Source organism: Eurypyga helias, unplaced genomic scaffold (genome assembly GCF_000690775.1).
Source record: "Eurypyga helias isolate BGI_N326 unplaced genomic scaffold, ASM69077v1 scaffold24254, whole genome shotgun sequence".
Taxonomy (NCBI): domain Eukaryota; kingdom Metazoa; phylum Chordata; class Aves; order Eurypygiformes; family Eurypygidae; genus Eurypyga; species Eurypyga helias.
The window spans coordinates 1-20,076 of record NW_010247176.1 but is presented as its reverse complement, the minus strand read 5'-3'; the positions used below and the strand labels follow the sequence as shown (position 1 = coordinate 20,076).

Genomic DNA, 20,076 nt, shown 5'->3' with positions numbered 1-20,076 from the left:
AGGAGACAGCAAAATGAAGGTCAATGTGAGTATTACATTATTTTATTTCTGTGGCAATTGCTGTGATGGTTTTCCTTGTTTCGTTTGTAGTGGGAGGGTACGCAGTGCAAACCCCGCATCTGTCAGCATCGCTTTTCAAAGTGTGCTGTTGATCCTGTTTGCACGGTACGAACCGAGCCCATGGTCCTAATGTTTAACATACAATCCAAGTTAAACTGGAAAAAAGAAGCTTGGTCCTAATTTTTAACATACAATCCAAGTTAAACTGGAAAAAAGAAGCTGTGTCAAGGACAACAGCATGGTTAAGAAGGGTAAGGTTTTGTACCACACATGTTGGGCGATAATGTGCTGTATTAAAAAAGTTAGGATGAGTGACCCTGGCTGGCCATCAGGATACCCCTTGCTTTGATATTTTCTTGGAAATAAGGAGCTTTAATAATTAACACTTGATTTCCACAGTATCTCAAAAGAGGTGATGGTTTTTTTACACTGATTACGAGAAAATGGGTAACAGAAATGTTTTAACAACACGAGTCACTCTGTAGAAAATGTCAAGTAACTTCAACATGAGTACGTGACCTGGGAAAGCCGGTGCTCTCTAGGATAATGATTGACCACGTCCCGCAGCACTCCTGCAGAGGGAACTGAAGCTCAGAAGGGGAAAGGAGAGTTGCCAGTGTTCCTTTTCAGGAAACGCAGCTCTGCACTGGGAGGAGGGGGAATGGATGGATCAAATCCATCTTGTGCGTTCTTGCCCAGGCTTCCAGCACCGTGCAGGCACGGACGCCGAGCATCGGCTTCCATGTGCTAAGCAGGATGTCTGTGGTGCTGGAACTAACTGGATCTGCCAGCTCCAGCTCCGGGCAGGGGCTGCACGGCCACCTTGGACAGCGGGTTAATGCCCGGGGAAGGGGCAGCGTGACTGCCCAGGAGCGAGCAGCCATCCACTCCTCTTCCCAGACATGCTGAAATCTCAGATAAAGGAAATTTTGCCCAAAAGGGTGGTCTCAAAGAATTAACGGTTTTGGGCACGTAGCTGGAGGGAGCTGCAGCCTTTGGGCGTCGTCGTGTTGCTGCTGATACATCAGGAATTGGACAATGCCCAGCCCTGAGCCGCTGCGGCTGCGGATCGCAGCAGCTGATGGATGGTCAGATGGGATGCGGGACGGCGTCCTGTCACCTCACGCACCCAGGAGTGAGCAGCCAGCAGCGACCGCAGATGGAAAATCTGCGATATGCTCCTAACAACCTGTTCTAGGGATTTCTTGCCCGTTCCCAGGGCAGGCAGAGGAAGGAGAGCGAGGACCCTGCTCTAACGAGTCTCTGGGGTGTCTGTCACTTAGGAGGCAGGAGAAAACTTGTACTTGGCAGAACTTTCTGTATCTTTAAATCCATGTTTGGAAATAAATGTTGTAGTAAAATATAATTAAGTTTCTAAAAGGTTTAGAAAAGTCAAAAAAAAGTAAAGGAATTGGGTGCATATGGGTAAAAACATTTGGATAGTAGGAGGAACCAAAACACATTTTTTTAAATATCAGGAAACGGCAGTTTATTTATCCTTGAACTTGGGCATGAGATCAGACATGTAAAAGCTTCGCGATTGGGAATGGAATCCTGATCACACTGAAAACAGTGGGGTTCTGTTGGCTTTAACACGGCTAAATTCTGTTAACCACATTTGTGGAGAAAAGGGAGCTGGGGGAAAATTACCAGACCTGGCTTGTGGCTCCCCACCTCTGCAGCGCTGAGCAGTGTGAACTGGTCACTGTTGCCACCGAGGTGGTTCTGCCTGCAGTCTAAATCTCACCATTCAGCACCCAGAAGCTGATGATTAGTACCCAGTTCCACCCTCCAAAAATCAATTAACCCTTGGATGGGCAACAACAGCAAGGCCTGATATTCGCTCCTTCTTGAAGCGCGTACAAAAGGATGTGAAACTTGTGTATGACAAGAACATTTGTTTTTCTAAAATACACAGATTAAAAAAAAAAAAAAGTAGAAGGGCCTTCTGCAAGTCACAGGAGATGTTATAGATGGAGAGTGCGGCGCAAACCCACGACTAGGGGGAAGGCACATCCATGTCGACAAAGATCTGAGCATTTAAAGCACCTTCTGTGTGCGTTGACCATGTGAACTCTCTCTACAACTAGTTGCATGGGTTGACCAAGTAGAGCCAATTTAAGTTTTGCCCATTTAAAAGGGATTTTCTCTGGGAAGCGTGTTCCCAGCTAACAGGGCAATGGAGAATGTTTATTTCTTCAGCCTTGTTCAGAGGTGAAGGGATTAACTGGGGACGGTTCTGTAAACATGTCAGAGGGTGTCATGGATGGATGAACTGTTTAGCAAACACAACCCCCTGCCTTTAGTTGTAGCTCTTCCTTCTCCTCAAGGACTTGAAACCCCAGGTTCCTGCGGTAAAAGTGCTTACAGGTAATTGGTGTGCAAAATGCAGCTGAGAAATGTTCATCTTCATCCACAACAACTTGCATGATTAAAACTATCTCCTTTTTTATTTTTTTAACTATTTCAATAGGTCTTTTAAGAAGACACTGGATGATTGGTTGGTTTGTTTAATTTCAAATGCTACACTACCCACATATCATGTGAAATAGCACGGAGTAGTGAATTGGAGTTTCTAAATACAAACTGAGTGGGAAGAGGGAACTAAAGAAATTATTTTGGCAGACTTGCAGGCAAGGTGCTCAAATTACTTGGTAATTGTGAAAGATTTTTCTAGCAACATTTTTCATATATTTTATGAGGGTGGGGTTTTGGTGGTGGTGTTTTTTCTGTTGCATAACACTATAGGCTGAGGATAGAGATTGGGATAGGAGAGGGAGCAGGAGGTCTTAGTAATAGCGGGGTTTATTTGCCTTAGCACAGATATTTATCATATATAGAGCACAGATGTCAGTCTGTGTGAGTACTCCCATTCTGAGGTTAGAGCAGCTTTACTGACTCTTTAATTAAAATTTTCCCTTTCCTCATTAATAAACATGAGTTAACAGCTTTTCATTCTGAAGACTCCCAAGGGCTTTTCAGTTTTGTAGTGGGACTGTTGCTGGATAAGGATATTCAAACAATAAAGAGGTAAAAACTCTCCCTACAAACCTGAATTACCATCTTAACATCCGATCTACAACCCAATAAAAGGAGACACACTTGCAGCTGCATGAGAACTCCTCTTCACACCAAAGTTCACTGGGTCTGTGTTACTAGAGGTCTTGCACCGTAAATCCCGTCAGCATGGTTGGCTCAGGATATGTGAGTAATTTCTGTTGCTGTAACAAGGTCACGGACTCGGTGTGGGGAGAACAGGGCTGCAGGAAGAGGTTGCAGGGGACACCACCTCTGTTTTCTAGGCCTGTGCTCTGTCATCGTCTTGTTAAAATCCGCTCAGCAAGAGAAGAGTAACAGCGCTGCCTGCCGAGGTGCTTTCTCATGGGGTGATGAACTGGCTTTTAAGATGTTCTTTGTCCTGGGAGATTTTTTTTTTTTTCAGGGCTGTTGACGTACTGACAGGGAAGAAGCAACAAACGTCCAAGAAGGAAAAGCACTTTGATCTCATCTGCGTTGCTTCAGTACTTATTACATGTTGGTTATTGTAAGGACACATTAATGAGATCGCATGGAACAACAAGAACTATACACAGCTGGCATTTTGTGGATGATAGTGTTAGACAGCCAGTTTCCGCTCCTCTGGTAATAAAAAAAACATGCAGATCCCATTGGCCCCAAAGCACAGCTTCCTCCTAGCTAAGCACCCTGTAAGGCCTCTGCGATCCTGGGAATGCAGGGCTTGTTTATAGTTAATGGCAGGTCAGAGATGCTTCTGCTTACACGATAAAAAGGGGCTGCCACAGTGATTCTTTGCATATGTCCTGGCCAGCTGGAAGTGTAGATAGGGCTGATTTCTGACAAATAGCCCCACGTTGGAGGAGCCAGAGCCTGTGCTACAAATAACCTCACACCGCATAACCGGAGATGGCGAGGGTCTACAAGGCTCCCTGTGCTGCCGGATCAAGTACTCGCCTGCCATAAACCTCCTGCGACTTTTGTCTATAGCGTTGCTCTTACTGTTACTGGGACCACAAAATCAATTGTCTGGGATGAGTTCTCTTAAAAATGTCTCCAAAAAAAGAGATGTCTTTGGAAAACAGCTTGGAACAGGGTTGTCATCCAGTGGCTTCTCAGTAGCTCGCTCTATTTCTTAACGCGAGCAGATGGAGCCCGTGGGATGCTGAGCTGCAGAGCTGGCTGCGGGCTGGGTGCCGGCAAGGGGCGCAGCCAGGAGCGTGGCGGTTCCATACCCAACCTCGCAGTGCTTTGGTTTACTCAGCATGGCTGTGCCTTCTTGGTGGGAGCGTTGCGAGGGGTTTAATCTGAGTGCAATGCAGACATAACCAACATAGCTTTCATAATCTGCCCCGCTCACTGGCTCCAGCAGCCTTTTTCTAGTGCTGTGGGATTCAATGCTGCCTCAAACTCCACTGGAAAATCAGCTAACCTATAGCAGGCTCTTTGCTGCCAGAACTGCAGTGCTTTCCTGTACCAAAGCCAGCTAGTTCAATGCTTGCTTTGAAGTGTATCCTACAAAATAGCTAAACACATCAGCACCCATGATGCTCGGTTGCTGTGGATTTATTACAGTTTGTTTTATCAGTGTTAGGCTGATCTTCAACATCTGTTTCAGCATCCTGGGCTAATACTTCTTGAATCCGCAGCTGGGACTCCTGGAAAACTAATGGAGCTTATATGATGAGTATTGCCTGCATTCCTTTGGCGATAGCACCACCCAGAAGAAATGCTTCACAGGTCTCTTCCACATCAGCCCTGGAGGGATCAGCCCTGCCAGGCTTGGTGAGCCACCAGAATGCTCGGAAAGGAAACCAGAGATGGAGGGGGCTTAGTAGTCCTGTAACTAAAGGAGCAAAGGAGAGCGTAGAGCAGCACATAAAGGCAGACCTGTTGGATCTGTTGTTTTACACTGCGTGAAAACGTTTCTCCTTCTGTGTTTTTTGGGTAGGTTAGAATTTAGCAGAAATGAAGTTATTTTAGTAGTGTGGTGCTGCTGGTAGTGTTTTTTCAGTGCATTGCTATATCTTTCTGCCAGGCTGTGGGCACTGAAAATACACAGAACAGTCTGTTCAGGGAAGATGTTGGGGGGGGGGGTGTTTTGTCTTAGTGGTTTGGAGGTTGTTTTTTGTTGGGGTTTTGGTTTTTGGTTTTTTTTTCATCCTCACATTGCACTGCAAGAGGCTGTCTTTTGCAAGGGTTCTGCCTGGGACCTTCCTGCAGTTTGCTCGTTACAAATTGTTAGTATATTCTGTTAAAGATGTTTCTTCCCTCTATAGATTCCTTCAGAAACTAGTTCCAAGTCAAAAGGACAAGAAATCTTCACTAAAATACCTCCCTAAGGTTCTCTACCCTTTTTCAAATGCACTGAAAAATGTCACCAAGGTCTGCGAGCCAGTTAGGTCACCGACACCTTTCACTGTCACCTGAAATCGTATCTCCATGGTGGCAGGCCTGTGTCACCAGTGATGGGCTGGTGCTCGTGGGAGAAAGTAATGGAAAATTGAATGATCTGGCTGTGCACCTCCACAATACGGAAATGGAGAGTGGAAAAGATTTGCTGTCCAACTCTACAGTACTGACCACGCGTGTCCAAGGTGTCCTATAATTTTTTTAAATCTCCTGTGTGGTTTGTAATTGAGATGATTTCAAAGGTTCCTGGGCATCCGTGTTGCCTACAGATGTGAGCCCACATGCCCTAATTTGAGCTCCACAGATCAGAGACCTTTCAAAATTCAAACCCACGGTGTTCGGTTTAGAATCAGAACCTTGCCGTGGCCACTCGCCTTTGGATGTCTGCACAGCTCGATGGGCAGAACCAAAGGCACGTGAGCTGCGCTTCAAGCGAAGAGACCCCTCTGTTGGAAAGGCTTGTGACCTTCCTGGTGCAAGTTTCAAATTTAACTTCTCCTTCAGTGTGGGTGTCCCTGAGTATGTTCATCTGACTTTGCCAAATGAAATGTTGGTCAGTTGAGTTTTAACAACCTTTGTGTGGAATCCCTCTGCTCTTGAATGGAGCTTAGACCTCCCCGATGCTTTCCCTCACCTGGCTCTTCTCTCGCTCCTCTCATTTTGCAGCAAAGCAGACCTAGCAGTGTCTAGGAAGAAGAGTCTCATTTTGCAGCAAAGCAGACCTAGCAGTGTCTGGGAAGAAGTGAGAGAATAGTTGGAATTCTCCCACTAATACCTGCTGCAGCCATGTTTTGTTGTCGCTGATAGGAAGAGTACATCCTCACGCCACGTAACTTGGGTTGTAGTCTGCAGTAATTGTTTGCAGAAGTTCTCACTGCTGCGTACAGGCCCAACTCTGACCTAGTGAAACAGCAAAGCAGACCTAGCAGTGTCTGGGAAGAAGTGAGAGAATAGTTGGAATTCTCCCACTAATACCTGCTGCAGCCATGTTTTGTTGTCGCTGATAGGAAGAGTACATCCTCACGCCACGTAACTTGGGTTGTAGTCTGCAGTAATTGTTTGCAGAAGTTCTCACTGCTGCGTACAGGCCCAACTCTGACCTAGTGAAAATCAGCATATTTACTCTGAAACAAATGAGATCTGAAATTAGACTTGCGTAGTTTCATACATTGATTAATTCAGGAATTAGGCCAAATAATGTGTTTAGTATGCTGTTTCCACGGGAAAGAATTAACCAAGGAAATATCAACATGTAGACACCTTTTAAGACCATAGCATGAGCCAAATTTTCCTTTTACTTGTGTGGGTGCAGCTAGGAAGGATGGTCTTGTTGCCTAACACACTAAGCAGAGGCTCAGTTCCTGAGCTCAGGCTTCCTGGCTGTGCCGCCGATTTCCTGTGTGCGCCTGGATAAGGCTCTTCACATTTCAGCTGCCTGTTTGCAAGAGGGGGAGAGCGTCCCTCTGCGCATCCTCTTCAGTTCTTTAAGAAAAGGGTCTGTCTTTCAGCACGTCTGCAGAGCGACCAGCAAGAAGGCATCAATGTTAAGCTAGATCCAGAAATGTTGCTCATGAACAATAGGAAAAGCTGGCTGGTTTTCTTTTTTTACAATTCCAACAGCATCCTGGGATGGTTTAACCAAAACCAGCACAGAAGCCCAAACCCACCCGGGGCTGTACTCTAGGGCAGGATTCCTCAAGGCCTGGCTTCAACACAGGTGCTTCAGCGCATTTGGCATCGCCCAAATAGAAAGTGGGCTCCCATGTTCAAGGCAAGGCGACTGTCTTAACCAGGCTCTGCCATAAGGTGAATGGGACTGTTGTCCATCTCTGGCAGCTGCTGACGGGCAAGCCCATGTATCATGAAAAGGCCATTGTTCACGGCCACGCTGATGAAGAAATGCGTGTCCCTAACAACAGGCCACTTTCAGCGGCTGAGCTGACAAATTGGTTTTCTGCTGCTGCAGCCTCAAGCCAGCTGTTGCTTTACAGCAAATGCTCTGGACAAAAATACAAGGCATCACGTTTCCTATTTGGGTACTATCTCTTTGCACATTACTTGCACTTTCTGATAAGAAACTAATGCTGAAACACAGTCAGCATCCCGCAGACTGGGAAGCAGTCAGCGTTGTTTTAAAGCCAAGAGCAAATGGTTTCTTGTACTGAAAAGCACTACGTCCACAACTCGCTCTGCCCTTTGCACAAATGCCTCGGGTGAATAAAGCTACCTGCTGCTGCTGCTTTTCATTCTTTGAGCTGTCATCCTGTAATGAGTAAGCAAATGCCCCCAGTGAATATGCTAAAAATAAAATGAGGTGATCTACACGCTCATGATTGCCAGAAATCTATGGGCTTCAGCTAAGACAAGTAGGGCTTTTCTGGGCTAAAGAAGCTGGGAAATATTGGTATTTGCCATCTCACAGATTTTCTGTGATCTTAAAGACACTCTATTTTTCCTTGGTTTCCTGTCTAAAAAAATCAAAATTTACAATAAGAGTGCTGTATGCAGATGCTGCAAGACATACTGGAGACAGAAGTATTCAGATACAGGTGATGTCTGTGTGACGGAGAGAAACACAGAAACTGTTTCGGCTGTGCTTACCTGGAGATAAGCTTGTGAACACACTGACCTGCTATGAAGACTTAACAGCCAGCAGAACTATTTGTTTGGTGCCACTGTGTGCATGACTACATTTTCCCTGAGCTAACATGTCACATAAAATCATTAGCCTGGGATGCTCCGAATCAGTCGGATCCAGCTCTGTAGTCTGGGGTGGTCATGGGCGCAGCTAGCTGGAGGCTGGGTCTCAGAACACTGCAGCCCACCGCTGCTCTTCAGCAGAATTCCTGACGCAGGGGTTGCCACTGGGCACTTATTAACACCCTTGGCACCGACGTGGCTGAGAGGTCTGTCTTCAAAAGCTCTTTGAGGGGAAAAAATAGAAAGGAAAATAAGCAGCGTTTCAGGTAAGAAATAATTAGCCTTTCTCATGTGCTGCTGAAGTCCTCAGATAAACGGGGTAGCAGGCAGGGAGGCATGAGTTTTATTTTTGGGTGGTTGATGCATCTTCTCTGCAGCTTCTGCCAAAGAATTCACAGAATTCCAATAGGAAAAATCACCTATTTTTCACACAGGGATGTTAATAAAGTCCAAGTAATGCAGATTAACAGTGCTGTGCAAGAGCCTTTGCGTGAGGGAGGGTTGTGTTTGGGAAGGTGGTGAAGAAACATATTGCAGCATTATTATCTGTCTCTTTACCTCACCAAACACAGCAGACAGGCTGCAAATGTTGAACTCTGAAACTAATGCTCTGAGAAATGTTGTTTGATGTGAAAACCAGTGGACTTGAATTAAATTGAAATTAAGGTGGAGATAAACACCAGACTGGAAACTAATTAATGCTTTTGCTGGTGTAACAGTGCAATGTTGGTGTTTCTTCTTTCTCCAGAATATCTTGGCAAAGGCGCTCTATGACAACAAGGCGGAGTGCTCAGATGAGCTGGCCTTCCGCAAAGGAGACATCCTGACGGTTCTGGACCAGAATGTCATTGGCAGTGAGGGCTGGTGGAAATGCTCCCTCCACGGCAGGCAGGGCCTGGCCCCCGCTAACCGCCTCCAGCTCCTCGCCACCTCTCAGGCTGTCCTGCTGCCTCCTTCCACCCAAAGCAACCCTGCAGAGTCACCAGCGGGCCAACAAAACATCTACCAGGTTCCCTCCGTCCCCAAGCCTACCGTGTTGTCGTCTACCTATGAGAAGATGGAGGGGTGGGTTAAATCTCCGGCTCAGGTCCCCACCCCGCCTGCCCAAGGAATATACCAGGTACCAGCCTTGGCTGCACAGCTGCTCAGTGAAAGGACCCAAACCTCAACAAACCAGGTAAGAATATAAAGAGCTATAAAAGTAACAAATGTTATTAAAACAATCATTGGGAGTGGAAAAATAATAAAGGCTATTGGCCTGAGCATTTTGGTAGAATTTGCAACAAAGCCATTCAATAAAGGGTGTTTAGGAAACTTCCATCAATTCTACTACACTTATAGCATCATGTGACAAATGCTGCTCTGGGCAACAGATGAGAGTCTCTATATTCTGTAGTCCCTCACTTTTTTTGACAGTTTAAAGCAGCTGTAAAATACGGCAGGAAGTAAAGAATATACCATTTGTTTGGAAGAATCTAGAATTTTTTTACAAACCTACCTCAGAGTTACAATAACAGGACACAACTTTCTCCTCTGGTGGTCCATCCAGAGCCCTCTGGTCACATGTGGGGTCTTTGCATCCATCTGCAGAGGAAGATGATTCATAATTTAGAAAAAAAAAATAATCATGCTTTGCTGTGTGACTGCTGCCTTTGGTCTAGTTTGTACTATTCCCAGCACCTCAGCAAGCTCAGAGTGCTGCTGCCTCTCTCTTCTGCTACTCAGGGTTGTCACTACGCTTGCAAAAAGTAGCAGCACCTGCTTTAGACATACTGGAGGGCGCTGGGTTTGGTTGTGTAGTCTGAAGCAGTTTCTCTCCAAACCTGTTGTTGCTCCTGCTGAGGCAGTGAGCAGGGTGTATGGGATGAGGGCAACCACCAGTCCCCCCAGTTACTGGGGGAATTGCAAACCTAGTTGGGCAGGGTTTCATTGCAGCTGCCTGGCTGCTTCTTTCTCCCTGCTCCTTGCGTTGGGTGTTCAAATGGAACGTGTACGTGGAACATGGAATTTGACGAAATGTGGCATCAAGTGTCTTAACATCAAAAACTTGTGCTTTCTTCAACATTAAATGAATGGGGAATCTTTCATAATGAAAGGTAAATGGATGAGGTGGGGAGGGAGTTCAAGTGCAAGTTTTTGTTCAGTTCTGTGAGCTGTTCAGCCCTGGGAGGCTCTTATTCTGTGTATGAAAATCACATTAGAAATCTTAATTGAGAAAGGAAAACGAAAGAAATTCAGCCCTATACAGCCTTTAAGCCGATTTAAAGATCATTTGATTTATGGGACTGTCCCCCGGCTTTCCTCCCACTGTGCCGAAAGGCAAGTTATGGAAACTGAGGTGCTGGTTCCTGCCGTGTGGCAAACAGGGGGCTGCTAAACAGACAAAGTCGTAACAATTCTGGTGACTGAAACCCAGTTCTCAGCGCTGCAGCTGCACTTCAGCCTTTGTGCACAGTTACCATAACTGCAGGCTCAGACTGACTAATAGCTACAAAAGACCCTTTTGCACTCGCCGTGATCCGATTTCTCCACATTCCTAACCCTAAAGAAGGTGTTGGCAAATTGAATGTGAGCTTGATACAAATTTTTCATGTGGTGCCAGCAAACCAGGCTGAAAATTTTTATTCTTTGATTCTTTATCTGAATGAATGGCCCGACAGAAGCTCTCCTTGGCTACTCCCGTCTGTCATTTCATGAGTTTAGATACCTAAGCCTTGTTTACTAACAGAAAGGAAAAACCAATGTCCTAGCCTGCTTTTGTGATTTAGGAATGCAGATTTGCCTCTTGCACAGCGTCACAGCTGTGCACCAACTGTGCCGTGGTGGTCAGGAGCTGTGCTCCTGCGCGGGGAGGTGCGGGGTGACAGCCTGTGCGAGCGCAGGAGGAACCGCGGCGCTCCAGACCGCCCCGTGTAGATCCTGTGGGACAACTGGCAAAGTTCCTGGCATAGTCAGCTGTCCTCTGAGCAGCTGGGTAAAGCCACTCTACGTCTTTGAGGGAGCTGATTGAATGCAATAAACCAAAACAAAATCCCTCAAAGCTGGTGTGCTTTCACCCTAAAAAGCCTCGTCATTTCTTTATTTGTTGCCTGGTACACAGGGCACCTCCTGGCTTTACTGTGACTGGAAGTACTTCAGTTTGTTCTCAAAGTGGTAGTAAGATATGATGTTCGGTGAGTTTCCTTTTTGCTGTATACTGAATAAGTTCTGCCACCTGCAAACAGGCCTGGGCTAAGGATGGCTTTCTTGGTACCGCTGACCTTTTACCCTTTCTACTCAGGAAAGTCTCTTTTATGTCTCTGCAACAAGATGGCTCAAATCACAGAGAGCTCAGGGGATGTGTGTTCACTCATCGTTCCCTTTCTTCAGATGAGAGCTAAGAGCTTTCACAAAGATGAAACAAGCTGTTGTAAAGCTAGAGTCTTGTTCCTTGACCATATTTCTCCTAGATTCAGTCACTACAACACTCGCTATGCAATGGAGAACGCTACCTCTGTTTTTAAATAATTCATTGTAACGCAGTGGTAGTTTTGTGGGTCAGTAGTTTACGGTACTCCACTTATAAACCAACTGTGGGGAGCCAGACTAAACCCATGCCACATGAACAAAACTCATGTTTTGGGGGTTGATTTTTAAAAAAGTCCTTTCCCAACATTCATATTTTGGCATCTTAACTAATTGGCCCATAGATCTGGTCACAGCTCTTAAAATGATGCTTTAAGCAAACAGAAGAATTAGGGTGTAATTAACCTAGATAATGTAGTTCTCATATCAGTCTTCTCTATGTTTACTCCTTCCAAATGAGTTGGTGTTTTGTAACTGTGGAATAATGTACCTCAGCCTGTACATTTTTGCTGCTTTTGCTCCCAGTAAATATGGCTTGACCTTATGGCTCTGTGAGTCTGGAGAAGTAGAAATTCCCCAGATTTCTTTTTTTAGTGGTTCTGCTTTTGGGTAGTCTAAAGATTCAAGTGATAACTGGAGCTGGATTTTCTCCAAATCTTTTGCCTCCCTCAGTTCGTAAAGCAGATTGTCTTTGATTTGTATGTGCCAATTCTTACCTTATCTGAAATAAAGCAGAAATGCTGGTAAAGGAGAACTATGGGGAAAAAAATACCATGCCTGCTTGTGAGGTCTGTTCCCGTCTACCACCATCAGTGAAAAGCTGAAAGGATTTTAATCTCCTCAGAGTGGTTACTCTAACGGCTGCCTGTTCAACTAATGGAGTGTTCAAAGATGTCCTGACCTTACTGCTCACTGCAGCTTTCTCATTATTGCTTTTTCTCCCCCTCTAAGCACCTGCTTACTCTCCCGAGAGCCTGCTGGGCTTCAGTCCCAAATATCAGGAGTGAGGTGTACGATGTGCCATCCACACAGCGCCGGGAGTCCTTACTCACACAGGTGAGTCTTGCCACCGCCCCCCCACCTCCTCCCCAGGAGCTGCAACCCTGTAGGACCTCAGAAGAGATTTTAAGGTCAGTTCTAGTGTTTCCCAGTTCGCTTTTTTGTAAAATATGGCAGAAAATCATCTACTTTTAGGGAAGTTCAAAACCTAAAGCAGTTCTCTTGAATTTGTTAGACATTTAGAGAAATGTGTCTTTAATCTGGTGCGTTTCTAGTAAACACTTCTGGTTTCACTGTGACTGAGTTCCAGGGCACAGATGAGTTCTAAGTATCAGAGCATCAACCTCTGCCATGGTTTGTCCATCAGGAAATGTGCTTTGTCTCTGTGTCATTTGATTGGGAAGATTTCAGGATAGTCACAGAAGAGTCACTAGTGCAGGCACAGAAAGAAACTGTCACCCACACCACCCACCTCCTGGGCAACCAAACGCGAGGGGTTAGATCATGTAACCATGACGCACTCGGGGAGGGGCGACGTCGATTGCATCTACCACTGAAGCGTCCTGTTACATGATCTTGCTCTCCCCAAGCTTCCCTTGGGAGAGCGAATGTCACATTTCCTCTGTGTCTCCCTACAGCTTGTGCAGGTCACCAGGCTGGGACAGACGCCAGGCCCCATCCCATCACCTACCACACGAAGGTGTCTGGGGCTGGAGCATGTCTGTGGTGCCTCCCCATGCTCCTCACACTCCCTGGCAGCACCCAGCAGTGCAGGGTTCAGCCCACTCTAATTCATTTATTATCAAGTTGTCCAAAAACACTTTGTGTTACTCACTTTGCACAAGTGGGGTGATGCCAGCTCAGCCCCCAAAGCCAGGTGTGTGGGTGGTGGCTGCCTGGCACCGGCTGGTGCCCGCTGCTCTGCTGGCAGTGCCGTGGGAAGGCTCTGCCGCAGGCAGCTTCACCCACGCCTCCAAACGAGAGCACGCAGTACAGGGCCTGAAAGCCTTTGATTCCACTAGCCTGAAGCCAACCTGGTTTGTTCCCTTTGACCAGAGCGGTGCCACCCCACCCTCCGCACGAAAGGGCTCTCTGCTGGTCAGATCCACAAAGTGTTTCCAGGAAGAGAAGAAACAGCTTTACAGCATTCCATCCAGCCCAGAAAAGGCAGGAGCCGTTACCCAGAACAACTCACCAGCAGGCAATGTAAGTAAGACTCACTGGAGACACAAGAATAATCTCTCACTGCTTGATGTTAGGCATGTGTGCCAAACCTCCTTGGAGCTGTGCTTGCAGGTGAGGATCGTGGGGATGCTCACCAGCATGTCTCAGTCCTTACAGGAACCACCTGGCTCCTGGATACCCGGGCACATACTAGAGCTACCACTGCGTTTGCATTTGCTTATTAGACTGCAGGCAACAAGATATCTTCCTTCATCTTTTTATGACAGTGCAAAGTGCAATTTCAGCACCCTCCATTCTTGAATGTCTGATTGTTTGTGATACTGAAGTGCTCGGCAACTGTTCCCGTTCCATGCAGCACTTTCCTGCCACCATTTTTGAACAGTGGAACACACCTGGCTTTGGGAGTAGCCTTAGTGGGGGGGGTCATGCTTCCCATCTCTTCTCCACTGTTTGACAAGTACCGTCCTTGAAAAAAGGGCTAATCTGAAATTTCATGACAAATAAAATGCCTCGATGGAAAGTCTTTATTAGTTGAGTTTATTTTAGGTTTCCTGAACAGTTTTAGGATTCAAGAGAATTTTGACAGGCTGCTTGGCACACACCCCCAGGGCTGACAGTAGGACTGGTGCTCCCCAGAACTGGGATGCTGGCAGATGACATTCCTGACATCTTCATGGCTGTTAACAATCGTACCGACCAGCTGCAACAGCCTGGGAGCAAATTTCCTTTCAGAGACACGGTTTATCATTGCTTCCAAAATAAAATTTTCTTAGAATTCTTTTTTCGTGGACAATTTGGAAAATCCTGGCTTTGGTCTGACACACCCATGTTTGGGCTCCCCTTCTACACACATTTTCTGTGAATGGGGAAGAACCTGGACGGTTCTTTCTGAAATTTTTATTACATAGCAGGACCTTCAGTTGTTTCTTATTGCTGCGTGCTCCTATAGATCCTTGCACTCCTCCCTCATGCTTGTGTGGCATACAGGTACGATCCCTCCTGAAGCACCTATTAGAATCACAGAATCATCTTACTATTAGGCTGGTCTTGCACTCACGTTTTCCAGCTTAGAGATTTCAGCTGCACACATGCACGCATTTCGGGCAGACCTGTATCCATCTTAGCAAACCCGTCTCAAGTCAAAATTTAAACTCATTGCAGTTATTTCAGAATAGTCAGCCATATCTGTTGGTGATTTTTTGGTCAGGGTATGCATATGAATATGGGTGGGGATACTGGAAATTCAAGTGTTTTCTTATGCAGAGGCTAATAAAGTCTTCATTCTGTAAAACTGAGTGTTTAACGTTGCCTACTAATAAACTGGCATTTCAGTTTTCTTGTAGCCATTCCAGGAAACTGAGTTTCTGACCCCTAAGGAGCCAGGGATGAGCCCACAGATTTCACTGGCTTGGGACAGTGCTGTAGGATTTAATCACCTGCGCTCAAAATATTTTAAGTTTCATATGTACAGCTTGTCCACTTTAGAAAAACAAATTAAAAATACGTGCTAGCCTTTTCATGGTGCAGTAACTGACATTACTGGAGTTGCATGTACTTACATGCTCTGAGAATTCAGTTTTATTTCTTATTTCCCATTTAAAAACATGGTTTCTGAATCCTGTGTGCTCTGTTGCAGTTATATGATGTCCCTCCCAAAAGAGAAACTGATGTTCCAGAAAATGACTCTCAGAAAAAGTTCTGGGGCCATTACAATACCTTGCCAAATCCTCGAAAGTCAGAATGGATTTATGATGTTCCAGTGTCACCTGAAAAAACAGGGTTAAAACAAAACCCTTCTGGCCATTCCTTGGAGAACCAGATGCTGTATGATATACCGCCAGCCAGGTACAAGGCACTAACAACAAATGCTGAAGCCAAAGTTGTAAATCCACAATTATATGATATCCCACCAACACAACGGAAATTAACATTTCCAGATATCAATCTCTACGATGTTCCATCCTCACGGGACGTGCTTTTTTTGCCACAAAACGGTAACTGTGATGTACCCCCAGGTCCTCTGGATCCAAAGGCTGAGAATCAGATTTCTGAAGAGAATGTCTATGATATTCCAAAAGGTTTGCCCACTGCTTTGCAGTCCAAGAAAGAGATGGAAAAAACCAGTGATACTTCTAGAGACCAAGCATACAGTGCTCCTCCTCAGCCCTCAAGAGATGCCAAAAGAGAACAAGACACATTATCTGTTTCTAGTGTGGACAGCAGAAGCAGCACACTCTCTACATCCTCAAACGCTTCCGCCGAGTCCTTTTTTACATCATCATCAGAAGAGCCTGCCAAAGAAATTAAACTGGACCTTGACATAGCCATAGAGACACTGACTAGATTGCAGCACAGTGTATCCAGCTCGGTTGCAAGTTTAATGATCTTTGTGAGCAGTAAATGGAGATTACAAGAACACCTAGAGAAAAGCATTGAAGAAATCCACAGGGCAGTCGATCACATAAAAGTATCCCTGGGAGAATTCCTGGCTTTTGCCCGAGTCGTAAAGGTAAATGCCTCTTACCTCACTGATAGCAACCTTCAGACCAGAATTAAAAAACAGCTAGAAATTCTTATGAACTCCTTCCAAATTTTAACAGAAACAAGAGAAGCTCTAAACAACTGCCACTGGTCACTAGAGGCTTTGGTCCTCAGGAAACCTCAGAACAACCCAGACGATCTTGATCGCTTCGTTATGGTAGCCCGTACGATTCCAGATGATATCAAGCGGTTTGTATCCATCGTCATTGCCAACGGAAAGCTGCTCTTCAGAAAGGACGAGAAGGAAGAAGAAATGAAGCAATCAAAAGTGAACCCTGAATATAAAATGGCAAAACAAATCGCAGTGCCAAGAAGAATAGAAATAGATTCGCTTCAAAGAAATCCTCCTGATAAACCCAACCCAAGTCAGGTCTCTGCTGAGAAACCAAAAGAAAACCTCACCGAGGGCTCTGAGTATGTGCAGTTACAGGTCAGTATAACTGGATTTTACTGCCCGTGCTCCTGATCGCTTGCAGATATGAAGCTATTAGCCCTGTTTTATCCCTGTACTAGTGCCAAATTCAGTTTGCACTACTTCCTGTTTTCCAGACTTCACGTGGATTCATTTTGTTAGTGCTAGACGGCACGTGTAGAATGACCAGTAAGCTTAATAAAGGCAACTGGCATTTGAGAATTTACCTGGGCAGCCAGCCAGCACTGGGAAAAGATGTTTACCTTGCCTGTTCAAATTGATTTGAGAGACAGCTTGTAGCTGGGGGTTAGCAATTTATTTCTTATCTTTTGACTAGTAGTTCTCTTCTTGCCAGTACATTTGTTTGTTTGACTCTGACATGACTGTACAAGAAATGCTAACTCTTTAACTTGAGATATATTGGAAAGCATACATCTGAAGAAAATTTTGATTTAACAAATTAAACTCTTACAGTGCATTATCAAATTTACTTGTTAGAATAATTTTGGATGTTTGTTAGAATCATTCTGCTCAGAAATACTGAGATGTCTACTAAGGTTATAAACCTCTTGGTTTCACAAATAAATGCTGGCTTGTCCTTAGAATTTAGGAAATGTTATATTTTATTAATGTTGGTTTCAGTCTTGGATCTTGCAGGATCAGAGACTAACTTTTCAGTAAAAAACCTTCAGTTGCTTCTAATAAATGTACCATTGTTGCCCGTACCGTGAAGGCTGCATAGCAAGTGGTCGCTTCCCGTCTGAAATAAGAGAAAAACACATTTACATTTAAATATTTTATGTAAGCCATTTCAACTTTGGTTTCATTTTGATTTGTAACAGGCACAGAAAATCATTTCAAGTAAAGAAGTAGCAAAGAAGAGCACAGATTCAAAACCAAAGGTATTTCTGATTTTGAAAACTCCTACTTGTGAGGACTCTAGTCCCTGATTTCTGTGCCTGCTAAAAGTCAAAATACTTTGCATTTGGACACATGTATCTATACATAGACATCTATTTGTTTTCTCATAGTTCATTTTCCCAGAACTAGTTCTTAAAATTACTGTTGAAAACCCATGCAAAACATTTATTTCCTTCAAATGTAACAAAGCACTCTGGTTTAAAGTTACACTATTTATTTGCTTGCCTTTGTGTATCGTTTGGGATCAGGCTGTGAAAATTAGTATTTCAAAATATCTTGCCATGCAGTGGTGTAAGGATTGACTTTCCTGTTATTCTATAGTTTTAATTATTCATAACCCTCATGAGGTCAGTACCATTAACAATCAAATCTAAATGTTTTGTTACTGTCTGAAAGCTTGAAGTCCAGACAGTATAAAGGATGGATGTTCAGCTACAGAACTTCGTGTGCTTTCCATTATTAAAATAGTGTTCAGTGAAATTTGTTCAGGGGAAAAAAAGGCAATAAGGAGAACATATCACTTTGAATTCCAGTACTTTATTGAAAGAGAAATTACTGTAAGAGACTCCTGCACTGGGGAGATTTGCAGACTAACTAACGAAGCTCGCTGTAAGTGAAGAAACGTAAAGAACATAGATTAGAACAAACCAAGAAACAGCCCGTGTGCCACCAAGCTGAGCCTGTTTTTTTTTTAAACCCTTTTCCAGGTTTTGCCGTCAGCAAAAAAGACTGAAACTCAAAGCAAGCAGGACTCTGCAAAGAAAATCGCCCTCCCAGAACACTGTAAGCTGTGTTTTGGAGCACTTCACAAGGCAATTGGTGTATTTACTAATAGTCTGAGCAACAACCAGCCACCCGAAGTCTTCATATCCCACAGCAAATTGATCATTATGGTGGGACAAAAGCTAGTGGATTCTCTCTGCCAGGAAACTCAAGAAAGAGACGCTCGGAACCACGTTCTCCACAGCAGCAGCCGGTTTTGCAGCCTCTTGAAGAACCTGGCTCTTGCCACCAAAAGTGCTGCGTTACAATATCCAAACGCAGATGCCATGAGGGAACTTCAGGATCAAACTGAGGAGCTGTCCAAGTACACGCAGCAGTTCAGAGCCATGATGGAATGAAAGACACTTGGCTGTTTTTACAGATTCTCCGTTGCTGTTGCTCTTTCGGCATGTGGCAGCCAAGGGGGCCAAATGCAGCTCAGTGACACCAACTTTCAGGCATCTCTAAGAACTCCTGCCGGGCAGTTCCCGGGGTGCTGGTGCACTTTTAGCAGGTGAAGATCCATGCAACAGCAGGTGCAGAAGAGGAGTTGTAGAATTAGGTCCACACATACTTCTCTATTGTTCAGATCCTGCCCGGAAATGCCGTCATCTTAGTGGCTGGGCAAAAATGTTTGCTGTGTATTAGAGCAAAATGATTTTATTATCTGGCTGATTTCTTATTTTTTTAATTTCTGTGTGGGTCAGTTAAATGTATTTTCCTTTTTATTTTTTTTTCTATTGGGGTATGTGAAGTCCCTCTTTAAATTTTGCTGCACAACGTTCTGTAACTTATAGTCCCATCATCGATGGTTTCTTGGGGACTTTACTCAAAAATTGCAATTACAATTTTTTTTTTTTTTAAACAGCTGCAAAGCTGATTTGTTTTTAAATGTGGAAATGCGACTAGTGTATTACAGGACTGGCAGGTACTACACATAGCCTAGATGTTGATGGGAAATGCTCCAGCTGGTATCTGAGCACAGAGGAAAACTGACTTGGAGGTGTCCTGGCTCCCGATAAACCTGTAGGGAGCACACCTCAGCCATCCTCCATCACAGCTTGAAGGGTCCAGAGCATTGCTCCAACTGAAACAGAATTTCTTTGAGCCACTAAATACACAGAGGCTTTGGACAAGCTCTTCCTACCAACCGGGGAGGTTATTTCTTGCTGGGCACCCAGCGCACGCGGGGTTCTCGTGCTGGCCCTTGCTCGTTGGTCTGTGTTGCTCATTAGCCTTATCCCTGAAGTTGCTGGATGTGAAATACAGCAGCGAGGAAGGCCCTGTAACCACCCAGGTCGCCTGGTTGTATGCTTGCGTTGTTTGTATTTTTCATGATTAATTTATTTTAAAGTTTTTATCTGAAATTTAATAGTCTCACCTTTCTTGGCCACATTATACTTGTGTCTTTGCCCTGAAGCTGGACATGTAGGTTAGCGAGCAGTCACGGCTGCTTGGCACTGCGGCAGCGCTCGTCATGGCCCTGAGGAAAAACCAGCTCCATCGTCTGCCCCCGTCTTATCCTCGTTGGCAGTCACCATGGTTTATATCGTGATCTAAACGTCGACATCCGTAAATGTGACTGACTGCCCTGTTAAATGCAGTAACTACATTCCACGTTGGCGCTGTGCGTTTTGTATTAGGCTGACTCCCGGCAAGACCGATCGTTTGTGACCCGCCATCGCCCCCTCCTGCCCGGGCAGGGCGGGAAAGGCGACGCCGCC

General features: G+C 45.0%; 1 protein-coding gene across 1 annotated transcript; it reads left to right on the top strand.

Moving 5' to 3' along the window:
• The first annotated feature begins 3,246 nt into the window (after window positions 1-3,246).
• CASS4 (Cas scaffolding protein family member 4) lies at window positions 3,247-18,711 on the top strand. Its single transcript, XM_010150666.1, has 6 exons — window positions 3,247-3,264; window positions 8,936-9,364; window positions 12,484-12,588; window positions 13,588-13,737; window positions 15,353-16,687; window positions 18,298-18,711. Exons 1-6 carry the CDS (start codon window positions 3,247-3,249, stop codon window positions 18,709-18,711), a joined length of 2,451 nt encoding a protein of 816 aa, XP_010148968.1.
• Window positions 18,712-20,076: the final 1,365 nt, after the last annotated feature.